The sequence below is a fragment of the Maniola hyperantus genome, chromosome 16 (genome assembly GCF_902806685.2).
Source record: "Maniola hyperantus chromosome 16, iAphHyp1.2, whole genome shotgun sequence".
In the NCBI taxonomy this organism is placed as follows: domain Eukaryota; kingdom Metazoa; phylum Arthropoda; class Insecta; order Lepidoptera; family Nymphalidae; genus Maniola; species Maniola hyperantus.
The window spans coordinates 2,387,647-2,413,492 of NC_048551.1; the positions used below are offsets into that span (position 1 = coordinate 2,387,647).

At 35.7% G+C, this 25,846-nt stretch overlaps 2 protein-coding genes across 5 annotated transcripts; one reads left to right on the top strand and one right to left on the bottom strand.

Annotated features, from left to right (window-relative positions):
• The first annotated feature begins 193 nt into the window (after positions 1-193).
• LOC117989746 (endothelin-converting enzyme homolog) lies at positions 194-10,503 on the top strand. Of its 4 annotated transcripts, none has more exons than XM_069503996.1 (15): positions 194-421; positions 1,828-1,924; positions 2,344-2,438; positions 3,356-3,477; positions 4,052-4,235; positions 4,778-5,039; positions 5,504-5,804; positions 6,255-6,548; positions 6,839-7,036; positions 7,271-7,607; positions 8,056-8,104; positions 8,184-8,251; positions 8,683-8,813; positions 9,432-9,596; positions 9,769-10,503. In XM_069503996.1, the coding sequence occupies exons 1-15, from the start codon at positions 364-366 to the stop codon at positions 9,940-9,942; spliced, it is 2,535 nt and encodes an 844-aa protein (XP_069360097.1). In that variant the 5' UTR covers positions 194-363; the 3' UTR covers positions 9,943-10,503. The 4 variants fall into 4 exon arrangements, with proteins under 4 accessions (XP_069360097.1, XP_069360098.1, XP_069360099.1 ...); XM_069503997.1 differs by having other exon boundaries at positions 6,255-6,518; XM_069503998.1 differs by lacking the exon at positions 9,769-10,503 and having other exon boundaries at positions 9,436-9,584.
• On the bottom strand, positions 10,361-19,456 carry LOC117989360 (tetra-peptide repeat homeobox protein 1-like). Its single transcript, XM_034976711.2, has 2 exons — positions 19,349-19,456; positions 10,361-11,957 (listed from the first exon to the last, which is right to left on the bottom strand). Exons 1-2 carry the CDS (start codon positions 19,370-19,372, stop codon positions 10,689-10,691), a joined length of 1,293 nt encoding a protein of 430 aa, XP_034832602.1. The 5' UTR covers positions 19,373-19,456; the 3' UTR covers positions 10,361-10,688.
• Between the last annotated feature and the right edge of the window lie 6,390 nt (positions 19,457-25,846).

The following is a 25,846-nucleotide window of genomic DNA, read 5'->3' on the forward strand; positions in this document are numbered from 1 at the left end:
CTTTAATTGTTATAGTTTTACTTTTGTAGTTTAAAGAAACGATTTAAATTATTCTAAGCCTATGGTCACCCTACTGAAGCAGGTACACTTCAGCGAACCACAGCAAGTTTTCAGTGACTTGAATGCCTTGAAACTAAACACAGTGAACTTGATATTACAATATATGAAAATGACGAGCTTACCTACCCGAGTTTTATCGCTAAAATGCTAAATACGAAAAATCTAATACCTACGCCAGTTTTTATAGTAACTATAGATAATTAAAAACTTAAATATAAGTAAATAAAAAATGTAAAAATATTTAATTTTAAGATTTAGCAGTTATCCTCTTAGTGTCAGATTAAGCATTTTAGAGTTTTGAAAATGAATGCGTGGTCAGGGCAAGAACGTGATGCTGATGTTATGGGACCTACTGTTACAAGTGAGTTTTCAAATAAAAACTTTTTAATTTGTTGTTGTAAGTTTTCAAAGAAAATCGTGTAAAAATCTTTATCTAATATATTTTAAAAGATATTTGTATATGATAAAATACGCTTATACCTATAGAAGACGAGCTTATGCCTGCGACTTCGTCCGCGTGGACTACACAAATTTCAAACCCCTATTTCACCCCTTTAGGGATTGAATTTTCAAAAATCCTTTCTTAGCGGATGCCTACGTCATAACAGTTATCTGCATGCCAAATTTCGGTTGCCAAATGCCGGATCCATTCAATAGTTTGAGCTGTGCTTTGATAGATCAGTCAGTCAGTCAGTCAGTCACCAATTCCTTTTATATATATATATTTAGTACGCTAATATAGAAAAAGACAGGTAGATAGATAAGGGTTCCGTATTAAGAAGCCCATTTTCGAATCCATCCATTTCGCCATGTCCGTCTGTCTATCTGTCTGTCCCTTTGTCCGCGACTTAGCTCGGAGACTATTAGTACTAGAAAGCTGTAATTTGGCATGGGTAGGTATAGGTATAATACATATTAATTACGCAGAGAAAGTTTTTTTTTAAAGAATATTACACCCCTACACGTAAAGTGGGGTCCTTGGTTTTGAAAAATTCTGAACTAGAAACTAAGTGTAAAAGTTTTTCATAAATCGATTCGGTGTAACGAAAGGTCAGTAAACTGTAGGTAGGTACTACCTGGTAATTTATTAGTGCCAGTACGTAGTTTGCTACATTATACCCAGCGATAACAATCTAAACTCTTCTGAACCTATTTTCATGAAGACTGCATTCTACTGAATAAAAGCTTTGTTCAAAATTCAAATAAGAAATTATTTTCCAAGAAATTACCTTTTATAGTGGGATATTAGGCTCCTTTTTATTGTAATTTTGTATTGTACTTTTTTTTACAAAATATATTAGTTTTATGATGTAAGTAAATATTATATCTAATTCGTATTTACTCATTTAATCGGGTCGCGGTTGGAACCCTCGTAGTGCTCGTAGCTTTATTTTTAGATTGGCAATAATATTTAAATCAGGTCTATTAAGTAGTTAATTATTTAAATTATTATTCTTTATAATACATCATAATATTTATTATCTAGCACTAGGTACTTAAATACAAAAGAAAAGCATATATCTTAAAATGATATTTAAATCATCCATTCATTTTCAACACGAAAAACAAATCGTAAGATCCAATTTAATAATTATAAATTGATTTTGACTAAATTATTAAACTTTTCAAAAAATCCTTAATTATTTTAATAAGACAAAATGTTTTAAAATAGAATATCTTTTTTGGAAGTTGCGATAAAAATTATAAAAAGAGGAATGAGTATTCCAAATATTTTTTCCTAAAAGCTTTTTCTTGTCACTTTCCAAGGAGCAGCAAGTGCGAAAAGTTCACCGCCTCCGCTCAAGAACGGTAACGAATTGAGACAATCTGGTTATTTAATCGCTGTCGGTTCCAGAACAGCTAGGTTCGTATTAGCTCATTTAAAGTGCCTGTTTTTATTGTAGTCCGCTAAAATTTACATACCTACTTAAGTACATGTGTAACATGGACACTCATTTAATTTTTTTTCATTCCAATCCCCTAAAAAATTATATGTGTTAGATGTGTTAAGGGACGACTTAATATGGCCTTTTAAGTTTTGTTTGAAGAACTCCCATAATTGAAACAATTACATCAATTATACGCTACATTATTTGCTCGCTTAAATGAAAAAGACGCAAGGTAAAAACGTTAGGCCCTAAACAATCTATATAATAATTATTAATTGCACCACATAAGCTGAGCTGATTCCTAGTTCCATGAAAACTTACATTTTAATCGCTGGTAAGGGAACGGGACAAAAAAATCGACCTTATAAATAAATTCAGTTTTCTTTTATTTTAGGTTTCGGAGAAAACACAGGAATAAATTGTTATTAATATTCTTGATAATGTTAATTCTACTTTTATTGTGTTTAGCTGTAGCAATGACTGTTTTATGTAAGTATATTATTAATTATTATCAATTATTATCTATAGCAATTTCTAGAATTTAGTCTAGGCATATTAGTAGGTAAGTAATTACCTACTTGTATTACTGACGGTCAGCATCGGTTTTCTAAACTCTTCCTTGTCCATAGCTAGGCGGAATAGTTCTCCCACAGTTTCTATTCCAGTACTTTCTCTTATATTTCGTAGCCTTCTTCCCACCTTACCTTTTCCTTCGATTTTACCCATTAATATTATCTGCAGCATGCGATATGTTATGCTGCTTGATGATTCTAACTAACTCGGTCTTCTTCTGAATGAATGAATGAATGAAATATGTATACTTTATTGTACACCATTATAAAAGGAAAAACAAAAGTAAAACAATAAAGAACAAAAAATATAGAAGTACAATGGGTGGACTTTTCGCTTTGAAGCGATCTCAACCAGGTTAAGGTAGATTTAATGACTAGGGAGAAGGGGTTAGGCCAAGGTCTCCATTTGGGCAAGAACCTCAGCGTTAGACACCTGACCCGTCAGACAGCTTATACAGATCATGCTGAAAAGCTTATTCTAAGACAAATTCATATTAAACAGCGTATACTTAGTACCTATTGTCTTAAATATTAAATGGATAGGTACTGGCGCCGATTCTGTTGTCTTTCTCTAAACTAAATTTAGAGTATCTGCATCTTTTTATTTTTAATATTGCTAAAAAAGATGGACAAATGAATATTAAATTTAAATAGCACTCTACCAATTTAAACAATAGGCTCACTAGTCACTACTGGCAGGCATCTAAAGTCACTAGGTTTGACAGTTCTTAACTAAACTATTGTCTGTCCTTTTTTATTACATTGGTAAGAAAAAGATGCAAATACTCTATCAAAATCGACGCCATTATGATAGGTACATTGCTTATTTTTTAGATGTAAAACAAAAACGTAACAAGCCCATACGAATATGTCACACGAGAGAGTGCTTGAGATCAGCTGCTAACTTGGCGCTCTCGATGGACACCTCCACGAGTCCATGTCATGACTTTTATCAGGTAAGTAATAAAATTAGAATTCTTATTATCGGAGAGGGTAAAAGCTCACAAAGGTATCAAAAGTTCTTCCTGTTTCATATCAGTACTAAGGCCCACTTGCACAAGGACAACTGATTAAGTTAAATTTTTAATGCCGTCACTTTTTGGCAACTGCATTATGTTCTTGCAAGGTTCTTGCCTAAAAGTGACAGCATTACAAAATTTAACTAAATCAGTTAAAGTGTTCTTGTGGGCCTATGTATATTACGTAGGCCCACAAGGACAGAACGCTCAGTTTTCAAATTTATTGATATTTAAGCCAAGAACTCAATTGAGGACTTGGGAGTCAGAGTGGCCGTACATTTTTTTTTCAAAAGTGTTTTATATTAAAATTTCTGTAAAGTGTAAACAAATTATATTATAGAACCCTACTGGCCTAAAATAACGTACTATGCTGCTATGGAAAAAAAATTGTTTTAGGCTAGCCCAAGATTCCCATTTACTTATACAGCAATTTTAAAAATCTCTGGCTCTCATAGCGTCAATTTAGTCGTATCTTATCAAGTTCTATTTGCATCGTTTTTTTAAATACAAGTACGTCTGCGGTAACTGGGCTGAAGAGCACCCACGGCCAGATGCCTACAGGTCCTATGATTGGTTCAGAGAGAAACAGAACAAGGTGTATGCGAGAGTTCGGGATTTCCTCGCCAAAAACACTACGGACCAGCCGCGTCCTGTGCAGCAGGCCAAGGACTTATACACCGCTTGTATGGACACTGGTAACCATTTTTATTGCCTCTTTATCCCATAGCCACATCTATCTCCTATGTTTTATCTTGAACCAATATTTTTATATGAAAAGAATCTTATCATTTTTAAATCACCTACCTAACTCTACAATGAAAATAATTTAGAAGGCCCGAGACAACCTTTTCAAAAATTTAAATTCGATTATGATCCAATGACAAATTTAGGATCGTAGGTACAGTTAACACCAAGTTATACGTAGTTTTAAGTTCGTGTAAAAATTATCACCGCTATATCATCATCTTACAAATGCAACAACCGACCATCAAAAAGTGTAGTTAATACCTATTTTGAATGAAACATTTGACTTTGACTATGACTTTACCTACTAAAATCTCTGGACTTCTTTTTCTTTTTCCGTCTTCATTCTTAATATTGGTGCCACATTACTGTTTCTTTCGTAGTATATTATGCAACTACGACTGTGGTTATTTTCTTCTTATCATGTCTATTAAAGTTTAATGCTCTTTATAGTCATAGTAAATCGATGTTTCTAATAGTAGCATTTTTTCAGAGACATTGGACAAGCTTAGCTTAAAACCCACATTTAAAATATTAAAATCACTAGGCTTGCCAGCTTACCCAACATACATCAACGTCACGGATGATTTCGATTACTCCACTTACTCCTTCGACTGGATAGAAGCAGTAATAAATATCAAGACACAGTTAGGAATGGATGTATTGATTGGTTTTGATATATTTACTGATCCGCGAAATTCATCTGAGTATCGACTGGTCATGGGATCGCCTGAAACTACTAATCCTTTTCCAAGGTAGGTCTGAAAAATTAATTTTGCTACTTGCAATTTTTTTCATCATCATCATCATATCAGCCAGTGGATGTTGAACATAGGCCTTCCCTAGTGTGCACCACCACATTCTATCCTCACCCTTCCTCATCCAGCCATTCCCTTCCTTCTTTATTACGTCCTCAGTCAATTGCGCTGGAGAGTTTCCCACGTCAGCTTACTAGTACGGGTACGCGGTATTTCAGCCTAGGGCTTTTCTACTATCAATTCAGCTTGCTGACAGTTTGCGCTATATCAGTGATTGGTTCTCCTGCGGATTTCCTCATTTTGGATCTTATCCTTCAGAAAAACACCTAATATATAAGTAAAATTGGTAATTACAATAATGCAAGTTAGCAGTTTTTAACTGAAACTTAAACTATGATTAACATCAAAGCAGAAAAAATAACTTATTAAGAAACCTATGGATAACGTTTATTTGTTTTCAGCATGCACAATGAAAAGAAACAACATATAGGTCAAAAAAGTTTACTAGAACGTAAAATAGAAAAATCTAAGAAAAACATACGAATATTAAACAAGAAACACGGTGATAACTTTGAGAGTTTAGAAAGTAAAGACGATGATGAAAAAACTGAACATATATATAAACTGTTCTATGCAGAACTAATAAAACTGTTTATATTAGAAAGTGGACCAAAAGACTTAAATTTAACAGAATTAGAATTGGACCAAAATATTTTTCTGGCTGCGAACGAATATTATACTATGAGTGAAGATATGTATGAGGTAAACAATATCAGTTCAATAGAATTTATAGTGCTCAAATATTGAAAACTAACATATAGTATTGTAGAGTCTAATCAATATTTTTTATCAAACAATTCACGATCTAAAATTATTAGATTGTACATTAAATAAAAATGGGGTATCCCACGCCATCCATTACAAATTCAGTAAGAATGCTTATTTTGTGAGATACTTAAATGTGTTTAAATTTTAAATTAGATACTGTTTAATTAGTTACTATTTTTTACATATTAGATATAAAAATAAAAATTGATTATTTTAGACCAATAACAAACCAAATGGGGTAAATACCGTTAACGTTGACGGGACGGTGACGAAACCTTATATCTAAAAAACCTCCCTGATAAAACTCAGTTTTCATTCAAATTAACTAATTTACAAATTAACAAAATGCTACTTCAAAGTATACATCAAACGGTTATTTTTCAGCTAGAAGCTGACAATGATACCAGTACAGATGATGATCAGTATCTCGATGTACCAGATTACACTGTAAACGAGGTTCAAGCTCACACCGATATGATTGTAATAAGTAACAATGGTACACCTGTACCTATCTGGAAACGATATTTGGAAGGTGTTTTCAATATAAGCGACGTTGGTCTAGATTTTCAGAAGGATAGAATATTAATATCTAATCCAGATATGAAATACATGTCGCTGATGGCTGCGTATTTGTCAAAAGCTGCACCTGTGACTATTGAACTGTATATTTGGATAAAGGTACAAAAAAAACAAATACCAGAGTGAGAGAGAGAGAGTTTTAAGTGTAAATCAAGGCAAAAACATATTAAAAGTTTTTATTATTTGCTAATCAAAACAGATTTTAATATAGTCCACTAGGGGCACGGTATTTGATATTACCGCAAAAGCAAGTGGACGATCTTAAAATTATAACACTCGAACTTAGGTTATATCTTATGCAATTATTAATCGAACTACTAGTCAAAGCTTAGACAAATGCCTAATCTACTACTTATTTACTTAACTTAATTAATTTATTAAATTTAAAGGTTGTAGAAGTAATGGCAGTACACACAACAACAGAGTTGCGACTACTTTTCCAACGATCGTATGATGCCCTTCGACAGCATGATCTAACCATGCCGCCACGCAGTCTGTACTGTGCGAGTGCTGTCAATGATTTGCTTGGCATGGCAGTATCGTATGCTATTGCCAATCCTGATTTCCTTACCAAAACCAAACCTAAGGTAAGACGGTAGTATTAATTTCATTGTATCAAAATCTCTTAAACTAAATTTACAAGTCGAAGAATATTTATCTCGATTTCCTCAGGAAAAGATAAGTATTCCGAAAAAGATCACTTACGAAGTGAAGAGAATAAAGTACACTTTTATTAGATCTGACAAACAAGGATAGTCAGAGTTTTGTATAAAACTGATTTACCATCAAATAATTAACTAATAATACTTGTTTATTTGCAGATTCAAATAATGTTAAATGAAATGAAAAAATCCCTCGCACAACTTGTGAGTAAAACAAAGTGGATGGATGACGATACCAAATTAGCAACGTACCAGAAGATTACACAAATGAAAACCTTAATAGGGTTTCCGAATTGGTTACTCGAAGAAGGAAAATTAGAGGAATTTTATGAAGGAATCGAAATTAATACAAAGACGCATTTGGACAATTTAATCAACATAATACAAGTTAAGATTAGAAAGGCTCTGAATAGGTTTAGAATGGGAAACAATTTTACTTGGGCTACTGATCCAACTGAGGTCAACGCTTACCACACTTTTCAAGAAAATACTATAAGTAAGTTCAAATTTTTAATGAAAATATTACAATAAAACTTAAAGCTACTAACTAGCCTTATCTAATTACAATGCAAATCATGCCCGCGTGGAATACTGGCTGCATTTCCGCGCGAAACAGCCAGGTTAATCCGTTGCGCAAAAATGAGCCAGCCCTCCTGTCACCAGATGAGGCTATTAATTGCAGTGAAATGTCTCATAAAAAAATTTTAGCATTAGGACTCCATGGCTCCAATGTCTCCACGGCAAACCGAACAAAAATGTAACTCTCGATAAGAGAGGCATACTTGTGCCGCTTGTCGTTTTCAGCTGTTTCTGCTGCGGCTCCCGGTCTTGATGCTGTTCAAATCGGGTTGAGAAAGAAATTAATCTGAAAATTTAGAGGTACTACAGCTTTAGTAACCTTAAAAATCATTAAAAGTAAACACACTTTTTAATTTTGGACGCAGCCATACCTTTAGTGATGCTGCAATATCCTTTCTACGATTTAGGACTTGAGTATGTATTTCCTTTTACCATTTTCAAATCACCGCACCTACTCTATTCAAACTAATAATTTACTTTTTATTTTCAACAGTTCCCTAAACTATGGTTCATTGGGTACAGTACTTGGACATGAAATAACTCATGGATTTGACAATTTCGGTAAAGTAGTGCATATTAGTTTTTTTAATGAAAATAATATCATAAATCTTAAAGCTAGCCTTGCCTTATTACAATACAAATCATGCCCGCCTGGAATGGTGCCAAGAATACTGGCTGCATTTCAGCGCTAGACTGCTAGGATAATACGTTGCGCAAAAAATGAGCCAGCCCTTCTGTCACTAGATGAGGGTTATTAATTGCGGTGAAATGTCTCGTAAAAATTTTTTAGCACTAAGACTCAATGGCCCCAGGATCTCCACGGCAAACGGAACAAAAACGTTATTCTCGATAAGAGAGGCATATTTGCGCCGCTTGCCGTTTTCAGCTATTTCTGCTGCGGCTCCCGGTCTTGATGCTGTCTCCCTGATATGATAAGTTTTGCCTTTAAACGATTAAAATTATCTACTTATTCCACTGTTTGTTTATCCTAGGTCGTCAGTTCGACAAAAATGGCAACCTTCTACCCTGGTGGACGAACAAGACGATAGAATCATTCGTCAACTTGACTCAGTGCTTTATTGATCAATACTCGTCTTACTTTGTACCGGAATTAAATGAACATGTAAGTTTTAATACCAACGATATTTAAAACTTTATTTTTGATGTAAACTGGTCTTGACAATTTTATTACTATCTCACCCTCAATATCCCAGAGTAAAACTAAAATCTAATTGCATTTAAACAAGGATTTTCCTCTCAATTTCCATTCTTTTCTTTCAATGATTTTCTACTGTTAAACTCCCTAAGAAAATTATAGCGAATCCACACAATCTCATTTTTTTATTTATTATATCCATACTTCCATACTAATATTATAAATGTGAAAGTGTGTCTGTCGGTCCGTCTGTCTGTCTGTCTGTCTGTCTGTCTGTCTGTCTGCTAGCCCTTCACGGCCCATCCGTTCAATCGATTTTGACGAAATTTGGTACAGCGAGTGCTTGCATCCCGGCTACTTTTTATCCCGGAAAATCAAAGAGATCCCACGGGATTTTTAAAAACCTAAATCCACGCGGACGAAGTCTTGGGCATCATCTAGTTTAATATAAAAATAAAAAAAATCTCATTAAAAATCTTCAAAATGAAGCCAAGAGTTAAAAAAAATACTAACCCCGTCCTTTAGTTTGGCTCGTCTTGGCGGGGGCACTGCCGTGCCCCCTGATATTATCAAAATTCGTTCCAGGTAGATGGCAAAAAGACTCTGGGAGAGAACATAGCAGATAATGGCGGTGTCCGAGAAGCATTTGGAGCCCTGAAGGAGCATCTTCGTAAGCACAGCGAAGAGCCGAAACTGCCTGGATTCGAGCATTTAAATTCTGAACAGCTGTTCTTTCTGTCATATGGCAATGTAAGTAATATGGAAATTAAGATTATGCTTTAATGATGTGGGAATAGCTTCCTGACTTTCTCCATTTCATAATAAACTATTGTAATTTCAGTCAAAATTAAGTGAACTTTTTTTTGCATTATATCTAACGTTAATCTTCTAGTTAATATTAAAAGGTTGATTGTTTTTCTAGCTTTGGTGTGGAGTACCAACCAAGGAATCTCTGAAGTCGGAACTGTCAGATGAGCACTCTCCACAACACTTCAGAGCCCAAGGTGCTTTACAAAACAATGAGGACTTCGCCAGAGTGTGGAGGTGTCCCCCGGGGTCTCCCATGAATCCTCGACAAAGATGTATCATATTTTAGTTTGCTTTTTAAGAAAATATTAAATGAGAAGAAAAGAAGAAAGAAAAAACGTTTTCAGATTATTTCTGTCTTAAACAATAACGGATTTATTACCAAATCATTATTATACCTAAACTGGATACTACGCAAATAAAGTAAAATAAAATTTTGCATGGTTTTTTGTTACTTAGCAGATAGTCTAAACGTACAATGTATTTACGTAGATATGCTAAAAGTTAAAACAAACTTGATTTTTTGCTGTTGGTAAAATAAAGAAAACTATATTTCACTTATTCATTTATTAAAAACAAAGGAAAGACAATAAAATAATATCATCAAGATCATAAATACATTCACAAAAATACGTAGTTCCTATTTTTTAATAATATATTTATAATACATTGAAATTAAAGATATAAATAATATATTTATTCTTTCGATAAATAATATCTAATGACTTGGGTATTTTATTTATTAATAGCAACTATATAAGAACCAATATACATAGTATATAAGTGGGTTATTATAGTTACAAAGTTGGTAAGAACATTAATTTTGTATAATACAGCTTATAATATTTAGAACGCATGACGTTTTTACTTTTTGAAGATTGTTAATTAAATATTTTGAGTGTGTAAAATTACTGTTAATTTGAACAAAAAACTACACGAATTGTCAAAAAAATAATTCAAATAAAATTTATTACAAAAGCTAATCTTAATCATTGACTTGTACATTTGTGGTTTCCTATCACTTTTTACTTAAACTTAGTGGCTAATAATTTTAGAGTATCCGCCGGACAGGCCACTTGAGATACCGTGGGATATGATTCCGGATGAAATTCCACCTCCTATAAGACCACCGTGGGACAGACCGATACCATGAGACAGACCGCCGCCGTACGATAGTCCACTTCCGTATGACAACCCGCTTCCGTACGATGCTCCGCCGCCGTATGATAATCCACTTCCGTATGACAATCCGCTTCCGTACGATACTCCACCTCCGTAAGACGCTCCACCGCCGTAAGCTACACCGGCAGAGACTGGTACGGCTGATACAGCGGCAACAGCGGGTACAGCTACTTGTCTCTGAACAACAACAGGTTGAGGGACAGCCACTGGCCGGTCAACTACAACCGGGTGGGGCACGGCCACAGGCCTGTCTACGTGCACGGGAACTGGCACATTCACTGGACGATCGACGTAAACGGGGTGAGGCACTGGTATTTGACGGTCAACATACACCGGCCGATCGACCGGCACTTGCTTCTCAACTGTGACCGGGTAAGGCACTGGTACTGACACCGGTACCTTAACAGGAATAGGTACTCGCTTCTCGTAGTACACAGGTACTTGTCTGGTCACCTCAACTGGTACTTTCTGAATGACGGGGTACGGTCTGTCAACTGGGACTGGCACGGGTACTCTGACGGGTACTGGTACTTGACGGTCGACTGGCACAGGTACGGGTACTTGAACGGGTACTTGGACGTCTCGGGTGATTGTTCTTGTGATGAATCTGGGGACTTCTTGGCGGAGGATTACTGGGTTGGGTTGTACTGAGACGGAGGTTTGGACTTGAGCGGGGGCTACTGCGACTGCGGGGGCAGCTGCTACTGCTACTGCAGGGGCAGCCGCTACTACTGCGGGTCCTCCCACTGCTAATCCTCCACCTCCTAGTGCTATTCCTCCGCCTCCTAGTGCTAATCCTCCGCCTCCTCCAACCAGTCCACCACCAATAGCTCCACCGCTAATAACTCCACCACCAATGACTCCACCTCCATATCCAATACCTCCACCTCCAATAGCTACCCCAGGCGAGATAGCTCCAGAGGAGTAACCAATTCCTGATGAGCCGTATCCAATTCCAATGCCGCTTGATAGACCTCCACCATAGTACCCGTGGCCAGACGAGATGATGCCTCGTTTCGCTGGCTTGCCTGCGGGTGCATCCTTGATGCCGTTCTCGAGGAGTTCAGACACTTTCGCTTTGCCGACCTCCTTGGCTGATATACTACTTGCTACAAGCAGAATCTGTAATTAAAGAGAATATTTTTTTTAGTTAGGTATTAGTTATTCTAGCACTAGCTCCCATGACACAGTTTTTACTTCCTTGGGAGCCAGTGGTCAAAGATTTTGTGACAAATATTTTTTGCAAATGAAGATTATTTATTTATTTATTCTATCGATACTTTTTTTATGAAGTAATTTTAAAATTTATATTAAACTAGCTTATGCTCGCGACTTCGTCCGCGTGGACTACACAAATTTCAAACCCCTATTTCACCCCCTTAGGGGTTGAATTTTCAAAAATCCTTTCTTAGCGGATGCCTACATTATAATAGCTATCTGCATGCCAAATTTCAGCTTGATCCGTCCAGTAGTTTGAGTTGTGCGTTGATAGATCAGTCAATCAGTCAGTCACCTTTTCCTTTTATATATTTAGATATATTTAGATTAGATAAACTTAAATCTAAATTAAAAGTAAAAAAAGTTGAACTACAAATCCATACTTGTGATCAACGCGAAAGTGTATCTGTCTATCTATCTGTCCTTTTTCGCAGTCCATCCCCTGCCAATCCCCCTATACGATCTCGGGCACATAATTCAAACTTTTCGGTCTTAAAAGTTCATTTATGATTTTAAGCAATTAAATATCACGTTGAACCAAAACATCGTAAGGAAGTGTAAGGAATACACGCCTGTGAGTTCTACATAACACTCTCAAAGATATATGTGGGAAGTTTCCCAAACCGCACTTGGCCTAAACCCTTCTCATTCTTTGAGGAGACCCATGCTCAGTAGTGAGCTGGTGATTTGTTAAGATGATGAAAAATAATGCTATCTGTGACACTACTTTCCGCGGAATGAATAGCAAGGCTAGGTTTTAGACCAGTACCAGATGATGCTCGCGACTTCGTCCGAGTGGATTTCAGTTTTCAAAAATCCCGTGGGAACTCTTTTTTCCAGGATAAAATGTAGTCTTTGTCCTTCCCCGGAATGCTAACTTGGTCGAAGGGATGGGCCGTGAAAGACTAGCAAATAGACAGATAGACAGACATACTTTCGCATTTATAATATTAGCATGGATGATATAAGGGACAACCGAATTAGTAACCTTCACATTTTACACAAAAGGGCTAAATGATATATTGCTAAGTCCATGAATCAAAAGTTTTGATATTAATCTAACTAGCTCATTTTTTTTAAAATAACTTGCGTGATACCTAAATTGCTGAATCGTTTAAATTTTTAAGGAAAACCCGCCAGGTTTTTAAATTGGGTACATACATAATACCGATGGTAAAAACGCACCGAATTGAGAACCTTCGCCTTTTTGGAACTCGGTTAAAAATACACTAGTGTAGGTATTTCTTTTTGTTGCAAAATGAATCGATATATATATATATGATGTTAGCATTATTCTAGGCTAGAAGAATGCCCTTAAACGTTATGCGGTATTATAGATCATGTCTGCGCCGTTTGGGTCAAGGCGAAGTCCGACTAAGCTTCACGATAACACGCAACACGCAACTATTGTTTTACTTTAAAATTTTAAATAGAGAATCTGATAAACCAGTAAAAATATAAGGCGATAATAAAACACTCTAGAGTTCTACACTAATATCTAAATATATAAAATACCTACCTAAAAGGTTGTGCTAGTAAAAAACCCCGCTAGTTCCTCGGCTTCTATATACCTAGGTTTCTATTTATGTCTTTCAAAATACTATTATTAGATTTATATAGTTAGGCCTCTTCGTATTTTTCACTATACAAACTTAAAACGACTGTGGGGCAATTTTGGACCATCTTACATCTACTTAGTTGCATTAATTGCAATAATTAAAAAAGGCTTAAAAAGCCTTGCAATTTGCAAGATTGTAGTTAAGATTCCAGCCTTCATATACGGAACTCGCTGGTCGTTTAGCTCGGCGTGTGTTCTAGATCTGTCAACAATATATCGCCTAGGTTTCTAGTACTTACTGCCTAGGTTGCGCAAAATAAGCTCGGAGGGAAATGTTGGGAAAGAGGACAAGACTTGTAAAAGTAGGGGTTTATTTTGTGCGTATGAATACAGCGCATACATGTACCTACCTAACTTATAAAGACAGAAGTTTAATTACTATTGAAATATAATGGGCCGGATTATTTGATGAACTTATTTCATGGCCTGCTTCAGCTGATTAGACCATCTACTTAATTGGTGAAAAGAAAATGGAAACAAGTACCTTAGGATCATAACGACTGTCAGTTCTTCGAACTAAGTACTTAACTTCGGGTACACACTACACAGTACCATTATTTTCATATTTTTAATAGTTATAATAAAATATACAGACGACGCAGCGTGCAAGCGTTGCGTTTACTTTATACGCATTACACACCAAAGTTTTGATTATAATTTCTCTCATTTATTTATTTTTCTCATTTTTATCATATTTTTAAAAAAACAACAAACAATAAAATAACAAAAGCAACAAAAAAATTAAAGTAAAGTAACAGAAAATCAAATAACAGGAACAACAAAAAATAAAATAAAATAAAATAAACAACAGAATATAAAGTAACAGAAACAACAAACGATAGAATAACAGAAACAACAGAAATTAAAATAACAAGAACAACAAAAATTAAAGTAACTGGAACAACAAAAAAAAACAATAATTAAAAATATGATAAAATGGATCCCACTAGCAGCGGGCTAGGATCCAAGCTGCCAATGGTCAGGGCTCCAGAGTGAGGAACCTCCTCACAATGCGTGCCGTCTCAAGAACCACTGCCTTCTGTATCCCTTACCACCCTTGATCCCTTGATCCAACAATTAACCTGGCAACCGATGTCAACCGACATGTCACATTTTTTTAAATAACAAATAAATTATTTAATTATATTTATTTAAACACGCATTATGAAACCTAAAAGCTATATTTTTAAATACGAAGAATTATGACTAATATTATAATCAATAAATGCAGACTCGGAAACATGCCAGCGCACAGAAAGCACAAATACCACCAGGTGTTGACTCGTCGTCTGAAGAGGACTACAGGACCCCGCCGTCATCTACGGGGTCCGTCCATGAAATAAGGGCCACACAAAGGAGAAGACCCCCACGACGAGCAATACGCCCGCCACGGAATGGCTTGGAACAACAGGAGCTGTGTGCTCCTGAGACTGCTCCCGCCGCCAGTGGTGTAGTGCGTCGCATGAGATGGTCTCGAACCGTGAATGAGAACGTCATGCGAGCGTACTATGGGGCTACAGATGGGGGAACTAACCTCACTGGGTATCGTTCAAGATTATAATAATTATTATGAGTATTTATTAAGTACTAGCTGCCCCGGCGAACTTCGTACCGCCTAACAGTCGATTCTTTTTCAGGCAATTTTTTAAATTTTTCTCTCCGTAAGAACCATCGTCGTACTTCAAGGAATATTATAAAAAAATAATTAGCCAAATCTGTTCAGTTGTTCTCGAGATTTACGATCAGCAACACATTCAGCGATTCAATTTTATATATAGAGAGATATAGCATTTTTTTTATTTTACACTTATTTGTCTTTTTGTTTGTTGCCAGGCCACAACAGAAACGGATCTAGTTAAAGATCCAGAGAGTGGCGCAGGCTGTTTTTATTTATCCCAGAAAATCGAAGAGACATTTCAAACTTAAATTCACGCGGACGAAGTTGCATCATCTAGTCATTAGTATATTATAGTTTAAAGTATGTCTATGTAATACATTTTCAAGATTTCAAAATGTAAGAGGTAGTAAGTACTTACCTACTTTTATTCAAGTTTACGTCAATAGATTGAAGAGGAAATCCCTCGAAGATAAGTGGTCATAACGGGAAGTGGTCATACGGGGTATGGACATACCGGGAAATGGTCATAATATTGGGAAGTGGTCATAACGGACCACCAACGGGTCACCACTATATTATCATCTAACAAATTAACAATTTTGACCATCAGTAATCGTAAAATTTTACCTACCCATTCTGAATAAATAATTTGAGTTTGAGTTTGAGTTCGGACCGAAACGGTAATATTCATGTGACATTGGGAAAAGTCAACTAGTTTTATATGTAACGATGTACTTTTTTTATAAAAACCTCCCGGACGAGAAAATCTCTTTGCGTATGCCGCCTATTAGTTGCCCTGCCATATTAGGCTAGTATTACCGCTTAATTTAATCATGTATAAAATCTCTTTAACATATTTGAAATTTGTTTAGAATTTCCGTAATTTTCTTATGATTAAAAAAAGGCTTTTCAATATGGGTCTTAATGCATGCAGTTTTTACGCGGATTTATCGGAGCCCTTAATTTCGATGGCCGAGCGCTTATTTCTGTAACTACCCAGTGTAAAGGTCTGGAGTATTTTTTATGATTCCTTAATTTCTCGTCTAACTAGGAGACTTGTTTATTTTTAAAATTTACTAAAATTATTCGATGGAAATCTAAAAAAATATTCTAAAATTACAATATAAATATTTACAATCGCTTTTTAAATCCTATTATTCTGATTCCTCTGACGACGTTTTCTTGTATAAATCTAACAATATCTAATTTGTTTACTATTAGATTAATGTCGTAGGCAATGTTATAGAAAGAGGATATTATAAGTTATTATATTACCTAGTGACTCTGTGGCAAAGAAATTTTAAGTACTAATTATTATCAAGAATTATTACTTTCTATATCAATGTTCTGTCATCACTTCTGTGGTTAGTAACTTACATTCACTAACTTAAATCTAATGAAATTTTAAATAATGTTTCGTCTATATACGTGATTGTCTCCCTCTATTTACGCAGTTAAATGATGAATTAAACAATTAATTTCATTAGATATTTAAGCGTAACAGTCGATTAGATCTGATGTTGGAACTTGTTTTATTTTTGCTGTGTTGGTTTTGTGGCTAACTTATTCTGCTGCAGATCTTGAGGTGCCGGGTTCGAGTCCCGGGCCGAGTATAAAAAGTCATTGCCTTTTAGGGCTCTGTACCTCAAAAAAAGGAACCCTTATGGAAATGTTGGTATTGATTTTTCAGCCGTAAAAACGACAGACAGACACACTTTCGCATTTATAATGTAAGTAAGTATTGATCTTTACTTGACTGTGCTCTTATCTGATGGCAGACATGCAATCCGCTATTTTGGTATTTCTAATCTTAGCATTAATAAGCTGTGATAGCCTAGTGGTTAGGACGTCCGCCTTTCAATCGGATCGGGGGTTCGATCCTGGGCACGCACCCCTAACTTTTCGGAGTTATATGCGTTTTTAAGTAATTAAAATCAAAAATCATCAATCAAGTATCACTTGCTATAACAGTGAAGGAAAACATTCGAGGAAACCTGCATGTCTGAGAGTTCCCCATAATGTTCTCAAAGGTGGGTGAAGTCTGCCAATCCGCACTTGGCCAGCGTGGTAGACTATGGCCAAAACCCTTCTCACTCTGAGAGGAGACCTGTGCTCTGTAGTGAGCCGGTGATGGGTTGATCATGATGATGATGAATCTTAGCATTTGAATTGAAAAGTTAGGATTTTACACGAATCGATTGTCATGCCTTAGCTTAGCATGCACCTTCGATGTTAAAAGATTTATGAATTTAAAAGACTTGGACCAAGTATGTGTAACCATGACCCTAATTCTTAGGGTTCTGTTCCTCAAAAGAAAAAAAGGAACCCTTATAGGATCACTTTTTTGTCTGTCCCGTCTGTCCGTCATAATATCTGTCAATAAAACCTATAGGGTACCTACTTCCCGTTGACCTAGAATCATGAAATTTGGTAGATAGGTAGGTATTATAGCACAAGTAAAGGAGTAAATCCGAAAACCGTGAATTTGGGGTAACATCACAAAAAAAAATTAAAAAATTGTTCATTTTTTTTTTTTATTCAGATACAAGTTAGCCGTTGACTGCAATCACATAAACATTAATTAGTCTTTTCAATTTTCAAAGTAAGATAACTATACTAAGTGGGGTATCATATGAAAAGGCTACCTGTACATTCTAAAACAGATTTTTATTTATTTTTATGCATAATAGTTTTCGATTTATCGTGCAAAACGTCGAAAAATTACAACTGTAATACGGAACCCTCGGTGCACGAGGCTGACTCGCATTTGGCCGGGTTTACTTAGAGGATTGGTTAGGATGTTATTTGGGTGTTTCTCGGCCTACAGTCCAAATTAATTAGTATTCTCTCTTGTTCTATCTAGGTGGTCCATCGCTATTCAGAATGGCAATGCTGTGAGTTTCATGGGCACCTGCAGGGGGGACTTTTTGATTATGAAATACACTAAGTACCTATTTCTTGTAGAACACTGAAACTGAAACTCTGCGTGTGTGTGTGTGTTGTGTGCGCGTGCTTGTGGGTGTGTGTGTTGAAACTGTGTGCAGTTTTATGCAGTTTCTTATTATAGGATATTGTATCTACTTAAATTAATTAATCCGCCCTATATAAAATGTTATAGATTAAATGTTCTGATAAACGTTAACACAAATACGAAAAAATTGCACAGAGCTGTGTTTATGACTTCGAATGTGTATTAATAAGTATGTATTAGGTTTAAGTGAAGTGTAGGTAGGTACTAAGCAAGTCTGCCATGGCCTACTTGAACTAAAATATATTTTAAGCTTTTAAATTTTCTTTACTATCACCAAAATAGTACATTATTATTTTTGCCTTAGAGCTTGATTCAACCTCTATTTACCTAAATTACTAATTCAATAATTGTGCTACTACAGTAATGTTTACTACTTACTTATTTATTTTAAAAAATTACGAGACATTTCACCGCGATTAATACCAGATGATAGAAGAGCTGGCTCATTTTTTGTGCATTTGTTTAGTAATAAGATAATGCTAAGTAGCTTAAGTTTCATTGTAATATTTTCATTAAAAAATAATTAACAATTGTAGTAAGGATTTAAGAGTTCTACCTACATGCTATCATCACGAAACTCAATCTATTTTTAAAATAGGTAAACTTAGTATAGGAAAAGACATATTTAGGTATCTAAACTTATGCGCAACGGCTAAACTATTTTCATATATTATTATGCCTTTCTCACTGTGTTAAAAAATCAAGGGCCAGTTGCACTACAGGTGGTTACCGTTAAAATTAAATTTGTCAACCAAATTAAAGCCACTCTGGCTTGCACAAGTCAGGGTTCTTTAACTTTTCACCAAAATTTTAATATTTAGATAACCTTAATTATTGTGAAAGTAAAAAATATTAATTTGCTTGTTTTTCGTGGGTAAGTTTTACTTTAACAGTAATTTTTTGTGATGCAACTACCAAAAAAGATTTTTATTTAAAATCGTAGGAAAAGTGTAAACTTTTCCTTCATTTTCATTCCAGTTACCTACTAAGTATAATATGCTGATTGAACAATATAACTGAGTACGTACCAAAAAAAAGTGTATAACTGCCATTTTGAAAAACTGAATTCTCCTTTCCCGGCTTTTTCCAAATCACATTACTTTTTAACCTGCAGTCGACCGTTCGACCTAATATTTGGTGTCAGTCTCATTGGTAAACCATGCGTACAGCTATATATAGCACGGATCATGCAGTTCAAACATATGCACCAAATACTACTTTTCTTCACTAAAGGGTGGGCTATCCTGCCCAATTACCAAACGAATATGAACCTTATTCTTAAAACTATAAGACATTAAAGAAGTATCAAGTTTTAGACGCACGGACGAAGAGATCTTAGGTCTTAATTAGTCATACAGAAGCTACGCGTACCTAACTAGTTTTCGTCGCTAAGGAAGGTAATTTAAAATTGGACATCAGTTGCTCTGAATTACCTTATAAGAACACAGACTTAGGCCTTTGAAAGATTTATCCCTTTAGCTGGTACCTGTAAATGGGGTAGGCCCTAATGTGGGACGCACCGTATGTTGACACATTGACCCTATCATATCAGACAGACAGCATCAAGACCGGGAGCCGCAGCAGAAATGGCTCTCTTATCGAGAGTTACTCATTTGTTCCGTTTACTGTGGAGACCCTTGCCATGATGTCTTAGTGCTAATTAAAAAGTTCAGCACGGAAATCCAGCCTATCCTGCCTATTCTTACCACCATTTCACGCGGGCATGGTTTATACAGTAATTAGGTAAATTAGACTAAGTACTTAAGTAATATTAATTTTAGTGTATTAATAATTAAGTTTTAGTGTATTCATATAAAAGACAAAATCATTATCACTAAATAAATAATAATATGTAGACTTTTAAGTAAAAAAGTTTCTATTATATAATCCATACTAAAGATAAGATGCGAAAGTGGATACTTTATTGCATTAATTTCATGAATGAACCGAATAAACTGATCTTGCCAAAATTTTACAAAGAGATCTTACTGCTTGCATTTTGGAGACGGATTAATAAAATAGAATAGTTTTTATACCTACCTATCTAAAATACGAAAAAAAAATACAATTTTTTTCACTCCAACGAAATCGCCAGTAGTCTAAGCTGTATTTAATCAAATACCAAGCAATTTCAAGTTTAAGGGCAATGTTGCGTAGAGGCTTCTTCGCTTCCAAATATGGAAAACAAGTCTGGGTAAAGGATTCTCATTATACTTACCTATACTTTCAGTAAGGAATTTGTAACAGAAATAAGTTTTAAAAGCTTACACTCATCTCAACCCATCACTACTGTGCAAGAGTCTCCTCTCAGAAGGGTTTAGGCCATAGTCCAACATACTGGAGGAGTGCAGATTGGCAGCTTTGCACACACCCTTGAAAACAGTATGAAAAATTGTCAGGCAAGCAGGTTTCCTCACGATGTTTTCGTTCACTGTTTAAGCATAGCTCCGAAAAGTTAGGGATGCGTGTCCGGGATTGAACCCCAGGTGCTCAGAATAGGTCAAAGTCTTAACCACTAGGCTATAACTGCTATAAGTTACACTATCTACACTAATATTATAAAGAGGAAAACTTTGTTTGTTTGTTTGTTTGTTTGTTTGTACTGAATAGGCTCAAAAACTACTGGACCGATTTTAAAAATTCTTTCACCATTCGAAAGCTACATTATCCACGAGTAACATAGGCTATATTTTATTTTGGAAAAAATAGGGTTCCGTAAGATATTTGGGTTTTTCGGACACAAGGTGTAAAAAATCAACCAGAAAAGTTACTTATTTTGCGTACGCTGCCTAAACTATAAAAGATAGAACCATAAAATGTTCTAATTAATTGTAGATCTTATAAATATCTACAAAAAAGTCCGCGACACACTATACCCATCTATGTCGAGTGAGGCACAGCAACCATTTTTTTATTTAAAAATCTTGAATTTTTTTTGGACTACATTTAAACGCGTTTATTTTACTCATGCTATTAATCCTTATCAAAATAAATGATTTCATCACTAAGAACAGTTTATGGAGATAATATTTGGTCTTTGAATGATTAAAATTGGACGTATGGTTTTGAAGTTATGGCGAAATTAAAATATTACGATTTCTGCTGCACGGCCCGATGTCGTTAAGTTTGTTTGTAGGGGGTAATCTTTAGAACTACTGAACCGATTTTAAAAATTCTTTCACCAGTAGAAAGCTACATTATTCCTGAGTGACATAGGCTATACGGGATCTTTAAAAACCTAAATCTACGCGGGCGAAGCCGCGGGGATCAGCTAGTAATAGATAATTCCATTGTATTGTAATAGTTGTTTCTAAACTAAAGTGCATCATACAAACGACATCAACGCGTCCAACCATGAACGATAGCTAATCTATACCAACAAAAATTAAAATATTTGCTATTTTTTTATTCAGATACAAGGTAGCCCTTGACTGCAATCTCACCTGGTGGTAAGTGATGATGCAATCTAATATGGCAGCGGACTAACCTGGAAGGAGTATGGCACTTTTTATTAAACCTATACCTCTGGTTTTTATACGGCATCGTACCGGAACGCTACATCGCTTGGCGGCACGGCACGGCTTTGCCGGTAGGGTGGTAACTAGCCACGGCTGAAGCCTCCCACCAGACCAGACTAGAAATTATAAAATTCCAAACCCCTGCCGGGAATTGAAACCGGGACCTCCCACTAACAATACTGATGCCCGCGACCTCGTCTGCGTAAATTTAGATTTTCAAAAATTTTGGACTCTTTTTCTACTTCATCTTCTTCTCGAGTCGACGGTCACCTCAAACACGGGCAGCCCAAAAAGCCGCAACTGCGATAGCTCGGTCTTAAAGGTGGCCATCGTGGTGCAAAAATCAGTCAGCCCACTTATCTGTTTATGTAGTAGCTGGTTCCAGGGACGCCGGGTGCTTGTGATCGGTTTAAAACTAACCACCACGCGAAGAGGCACTTTTCATGTCCCATTTTCTACTGAAAATTTACGTGGATGATCATTATTACTTACCATTATGTGATACGCCGTATCGTTCGACTTATTATATTAACCAGTTAATCCAGTAGATAGGCAATTATTCATCATCGCACATTGGAAAGGTGTGTAATGATAATATAAAAACCAACAATTATGCACTACAGGTTTGACGATGTAACCTATGCCGTGATCAGTAGAGATTTATTTAAATGCACGCATGATAAAATATAATATCATCATCATGATCAACCCCTCGCCGGCTCACTACAGAGTGGCTCACTACTCTACTCTCAGAGTGAGAAGGGTTTTGGCCATCGTCTAACCACGCTGGCCAAGTGCGGATTGGCAGACTTAACACACATTTGAGAACATTATGGGGAACTCTCAGGCATGCAGGTTTCCTTCGCCGTTAGAGCAAGTAACATTTAATTACTTAAAACGCACATAATTGCGAAAAGTTACTGGTACGTGCCCGGGATCGAACCCCCAATCTCCGATTAGGAGGCAGACGTCCTAACCATTAGGCTATCACAGCTATCACACAATAATATAACATACAATAGAGTAAATTACGAAGCCTTTTCTATAATCAATATTAATTGTATGAAATCATCATCATCATTGTCAACCGATAGACGTCCACTGCTGGACATAGGTCTCTTGTAGGGCTCCAATCCAGCGGCTCACTGCGACTCGTGTGATGACCTCAGCTTCAGAACCCGTTGAGCTATGTCGGTTACATTTCTGATTTGATCACGTGGAGAAACTCCAAGCATAGCTTTCTCCATCGCCCGCTGAGTGACTCTGAGCTTTCTTATGAAATATCCTAATTCTATTCCATCCTTATTAATAAAATAATACTTATGGCTGCCGTAAAGAAGCTAGAACTTTATCAGATTGCATGGCCTAGAGCAGCTAGAAGTTCAGGGGATACTTACGTAAAAAGTGTGCCATAACATCTCGGCAGCGACTTAACTACTACTAACGATTTATATTTTATCTGGAATGCAAACCACGGAACGAAAAAACTATGATTTGAAATCATCATGCCGAACATGCCGCTAAAATTATACCTACACGTTTAAAATCCTACAATTAGTTACAAGATTTATGGACAAGTTGCCGATTTAGTGATGTAGTTTACGAATTATAGTAACTTAAAAAAAGTATCGATGAATTCAAATCAGTAGGTACCCTATGGTGGAATTAGGTTTATTAAAAATCCCGTGGGAAATCTTTGATTTTCCGGGTTAAAAAGTAGCCTATGCCACTCTCCAGGTCTTATCACGTCAATCCGTTGCATCGTTGCGACGTGACTGAAGGACAAATAAACACACTTTTGCATTTATAAAAACCTAAATCCACGCGGACGAAGTTGCGGGCATCAGCTAGTCAGTTAATAAAATTCACGTTCGTTACAAGAACTTTTTCAATTTTCAAACCTAAAACCTCGCTTGTGCCTAGGGCACCGCTAGAACATCCCTATCATACATCGACACCATGTCAGTAGTATGATCAGCTATCAAGTGATTCCAAAAGATCTCTAACGAGGCACAAGATTGCCTCGGGCGGGGCCGATATCTGCCTTACTTGCTGCCATTTTTCTATTCATATAAATAACCTAATTTGGAAAAAGAATGCAAGTAACACTATTATAGAAATTGCTTGGGACGATCGTGTTTACATTGATCATTAAATTTTTTGAATAAATGATGCTTTGGAATCGTATTGAAAGCAAATTTTTTGTTTTTTTTTTTGCTTTTTTTTTGTTTACTCTAACTCTGTACCAAATTTCATCAAAATCGGTTGAACGGTTGGGCCGTGAAAATCTAGCAGACAGACAGACACACTTTCGCATTTATAATATTAGTATGGATTGTCAAGTTGCATGAGTTGTATGGCTTGAATCATGGTCCTAGAGACTCCAAGCACATACGGTGTTAGAAAGAGACAAAACTTAACTTTATGGTATACCAGAGGGGGATTCCAACATCAATGGGTATACCCAATTTTTTCATTTTATAGAATGCCAATATATTTTAAGATATCGATATATTTTGGCAACTTTATTTTCTCCGGTACTTCTATTAATACTGATACCTTCTTTTATCGCTAATTCTTTGCCTGCCATGTGAGATAAGTCTATATTGTGCAGAACATTGCCGCTCTAGTAAAAACAACTCCCTGAGCCTATGTATTAAAAAAAACTCAACTATTTGAAGGTGGGATATGTCGTAACCAGCCAAAACAAGTCCGATTATGTGCTAGGATCGCGAAAGTTTAGATGCTATGTTTGGTACAAATAAGATTCAACAGGATTCGAACTGGCGAATACATTAGTTAGCCTGCAGCCTGCAACGCATACTATGTAAGGAATTATGCCCAAAACGAGGTAACACATGCAAGTAAATTAAATCGAGCTAAGGCTTCGCTTGACCGAAATAATATGATGGAAACCTTTTGGTTTTTTATTTCTTGAAACCAGTTTGGAAGTATCTCTACTAGAACTCTAGATCTCAAAGAACATTGACTAAAGTTTCAGAATATCCATTTCTCACACAATTCGTTCCTATGGCTCCAATTTGATACAAATTAGCCCAATGCGTTCGGAGAGTGCTGGCCAACGTATTTGCGAACTTCTCTTTTTTAACAAGTTTTTTTTTTTTGGAGAAACCGGCAAAGCCGTGCCGCCAAATAATTTAGTACCTAGTGGTTCGGCTCTGTATATAATTTCGGTAGAGGAGATAAAACGTAATTTCAGGTTTGAGAAAGGAATTTAAACTAGGTATTTTTCTAATTATTTAATGTTTTTATTTACTATAATAATTAATATTTTATTTCCATCTATAATTAAATTAAATATTGAGTTAAAGTACCTACACGATGCATAAATTATTATGGTAATGACTATGACAATGTTAAATGAGATAAATAATATAGGTATGTACTGTACTACACTAAATGATAATACAATGATTATAATGACTATTAAAATGTTGAATGAGGAAAATGATGCAGGTATGTACTACACTAAAATGATAGATTTACCCGATGATGGTGACTATGAAAATGTTGAATGAGAAAATGAGATGACATAATATAGTTACTACACTTATTCTAACAAAAATCAAAGGAATAATAAATGGTAAAGCATTAAAAAAATCTACATGGATTTTAAAAACTTGCTTGAAATAGTAAAAACAATGATTATGATGATCATGATGATGACGATTATGATGATGACAATGTAGATTATGATTATGGTTGGAATGGATATGAGAATTAAAAATGGTTGGAATGGTTTTCCTCATAGAGCAGAAACAAAGAGGAGATGTTGTATTAAGATTTCCCTATGAAATATCGAGTGACATTTTGCGGGGTGAGGGGTTGTGGAACGCCGCCCACTTCTCAATTTTCCATCTGCGGGTTAGTAGCAAAACTACTCGCTTAGCGACCTAACATCGATATATTGATGTCACTACATAGTTCAGCTATCTCACACTAGATGTCAATAAGTGTAGAAATTACGTATAAAATTACTTACAAATG

Bases quoted from the DNA above. Each gene is read 5' to 3' on its own strand.
- LOC117989746 (XM_069503996.1), top strand. From the start codon at position 364: ATGAATGCGTGGTCAGGGCAAGAACGTGATGCTGATGTTATGGGACCT. The intron at 1,925-2,343 runs GTTCGTATTAGC...CTTTTATTTTAG, and splicing joins GTCGGTTCCAGAACAGCTAG to GTTTCGGAGAAAACACAGGA. The intron at 9,597-9,768 runs GTAAGTAATATG...TTGTTTTTCTAG, and splicing joins TCTTTCTGTCATATGGCAAT to CTTTGGTGTGGAGTACCAAC.
- LOC117989360 (XM_034976711.2), bottom strand. From the start codon at position 19,372: ATGGCAGTTATACACTTTTTTTTG. The intron at 11,958-19,348 runs GTACGTACTCAG...CTTTAATTACAG, and splicing joins CAGTTATACACTTTTTTTTG to ATTCTGCTTGTAGCAAGTAG.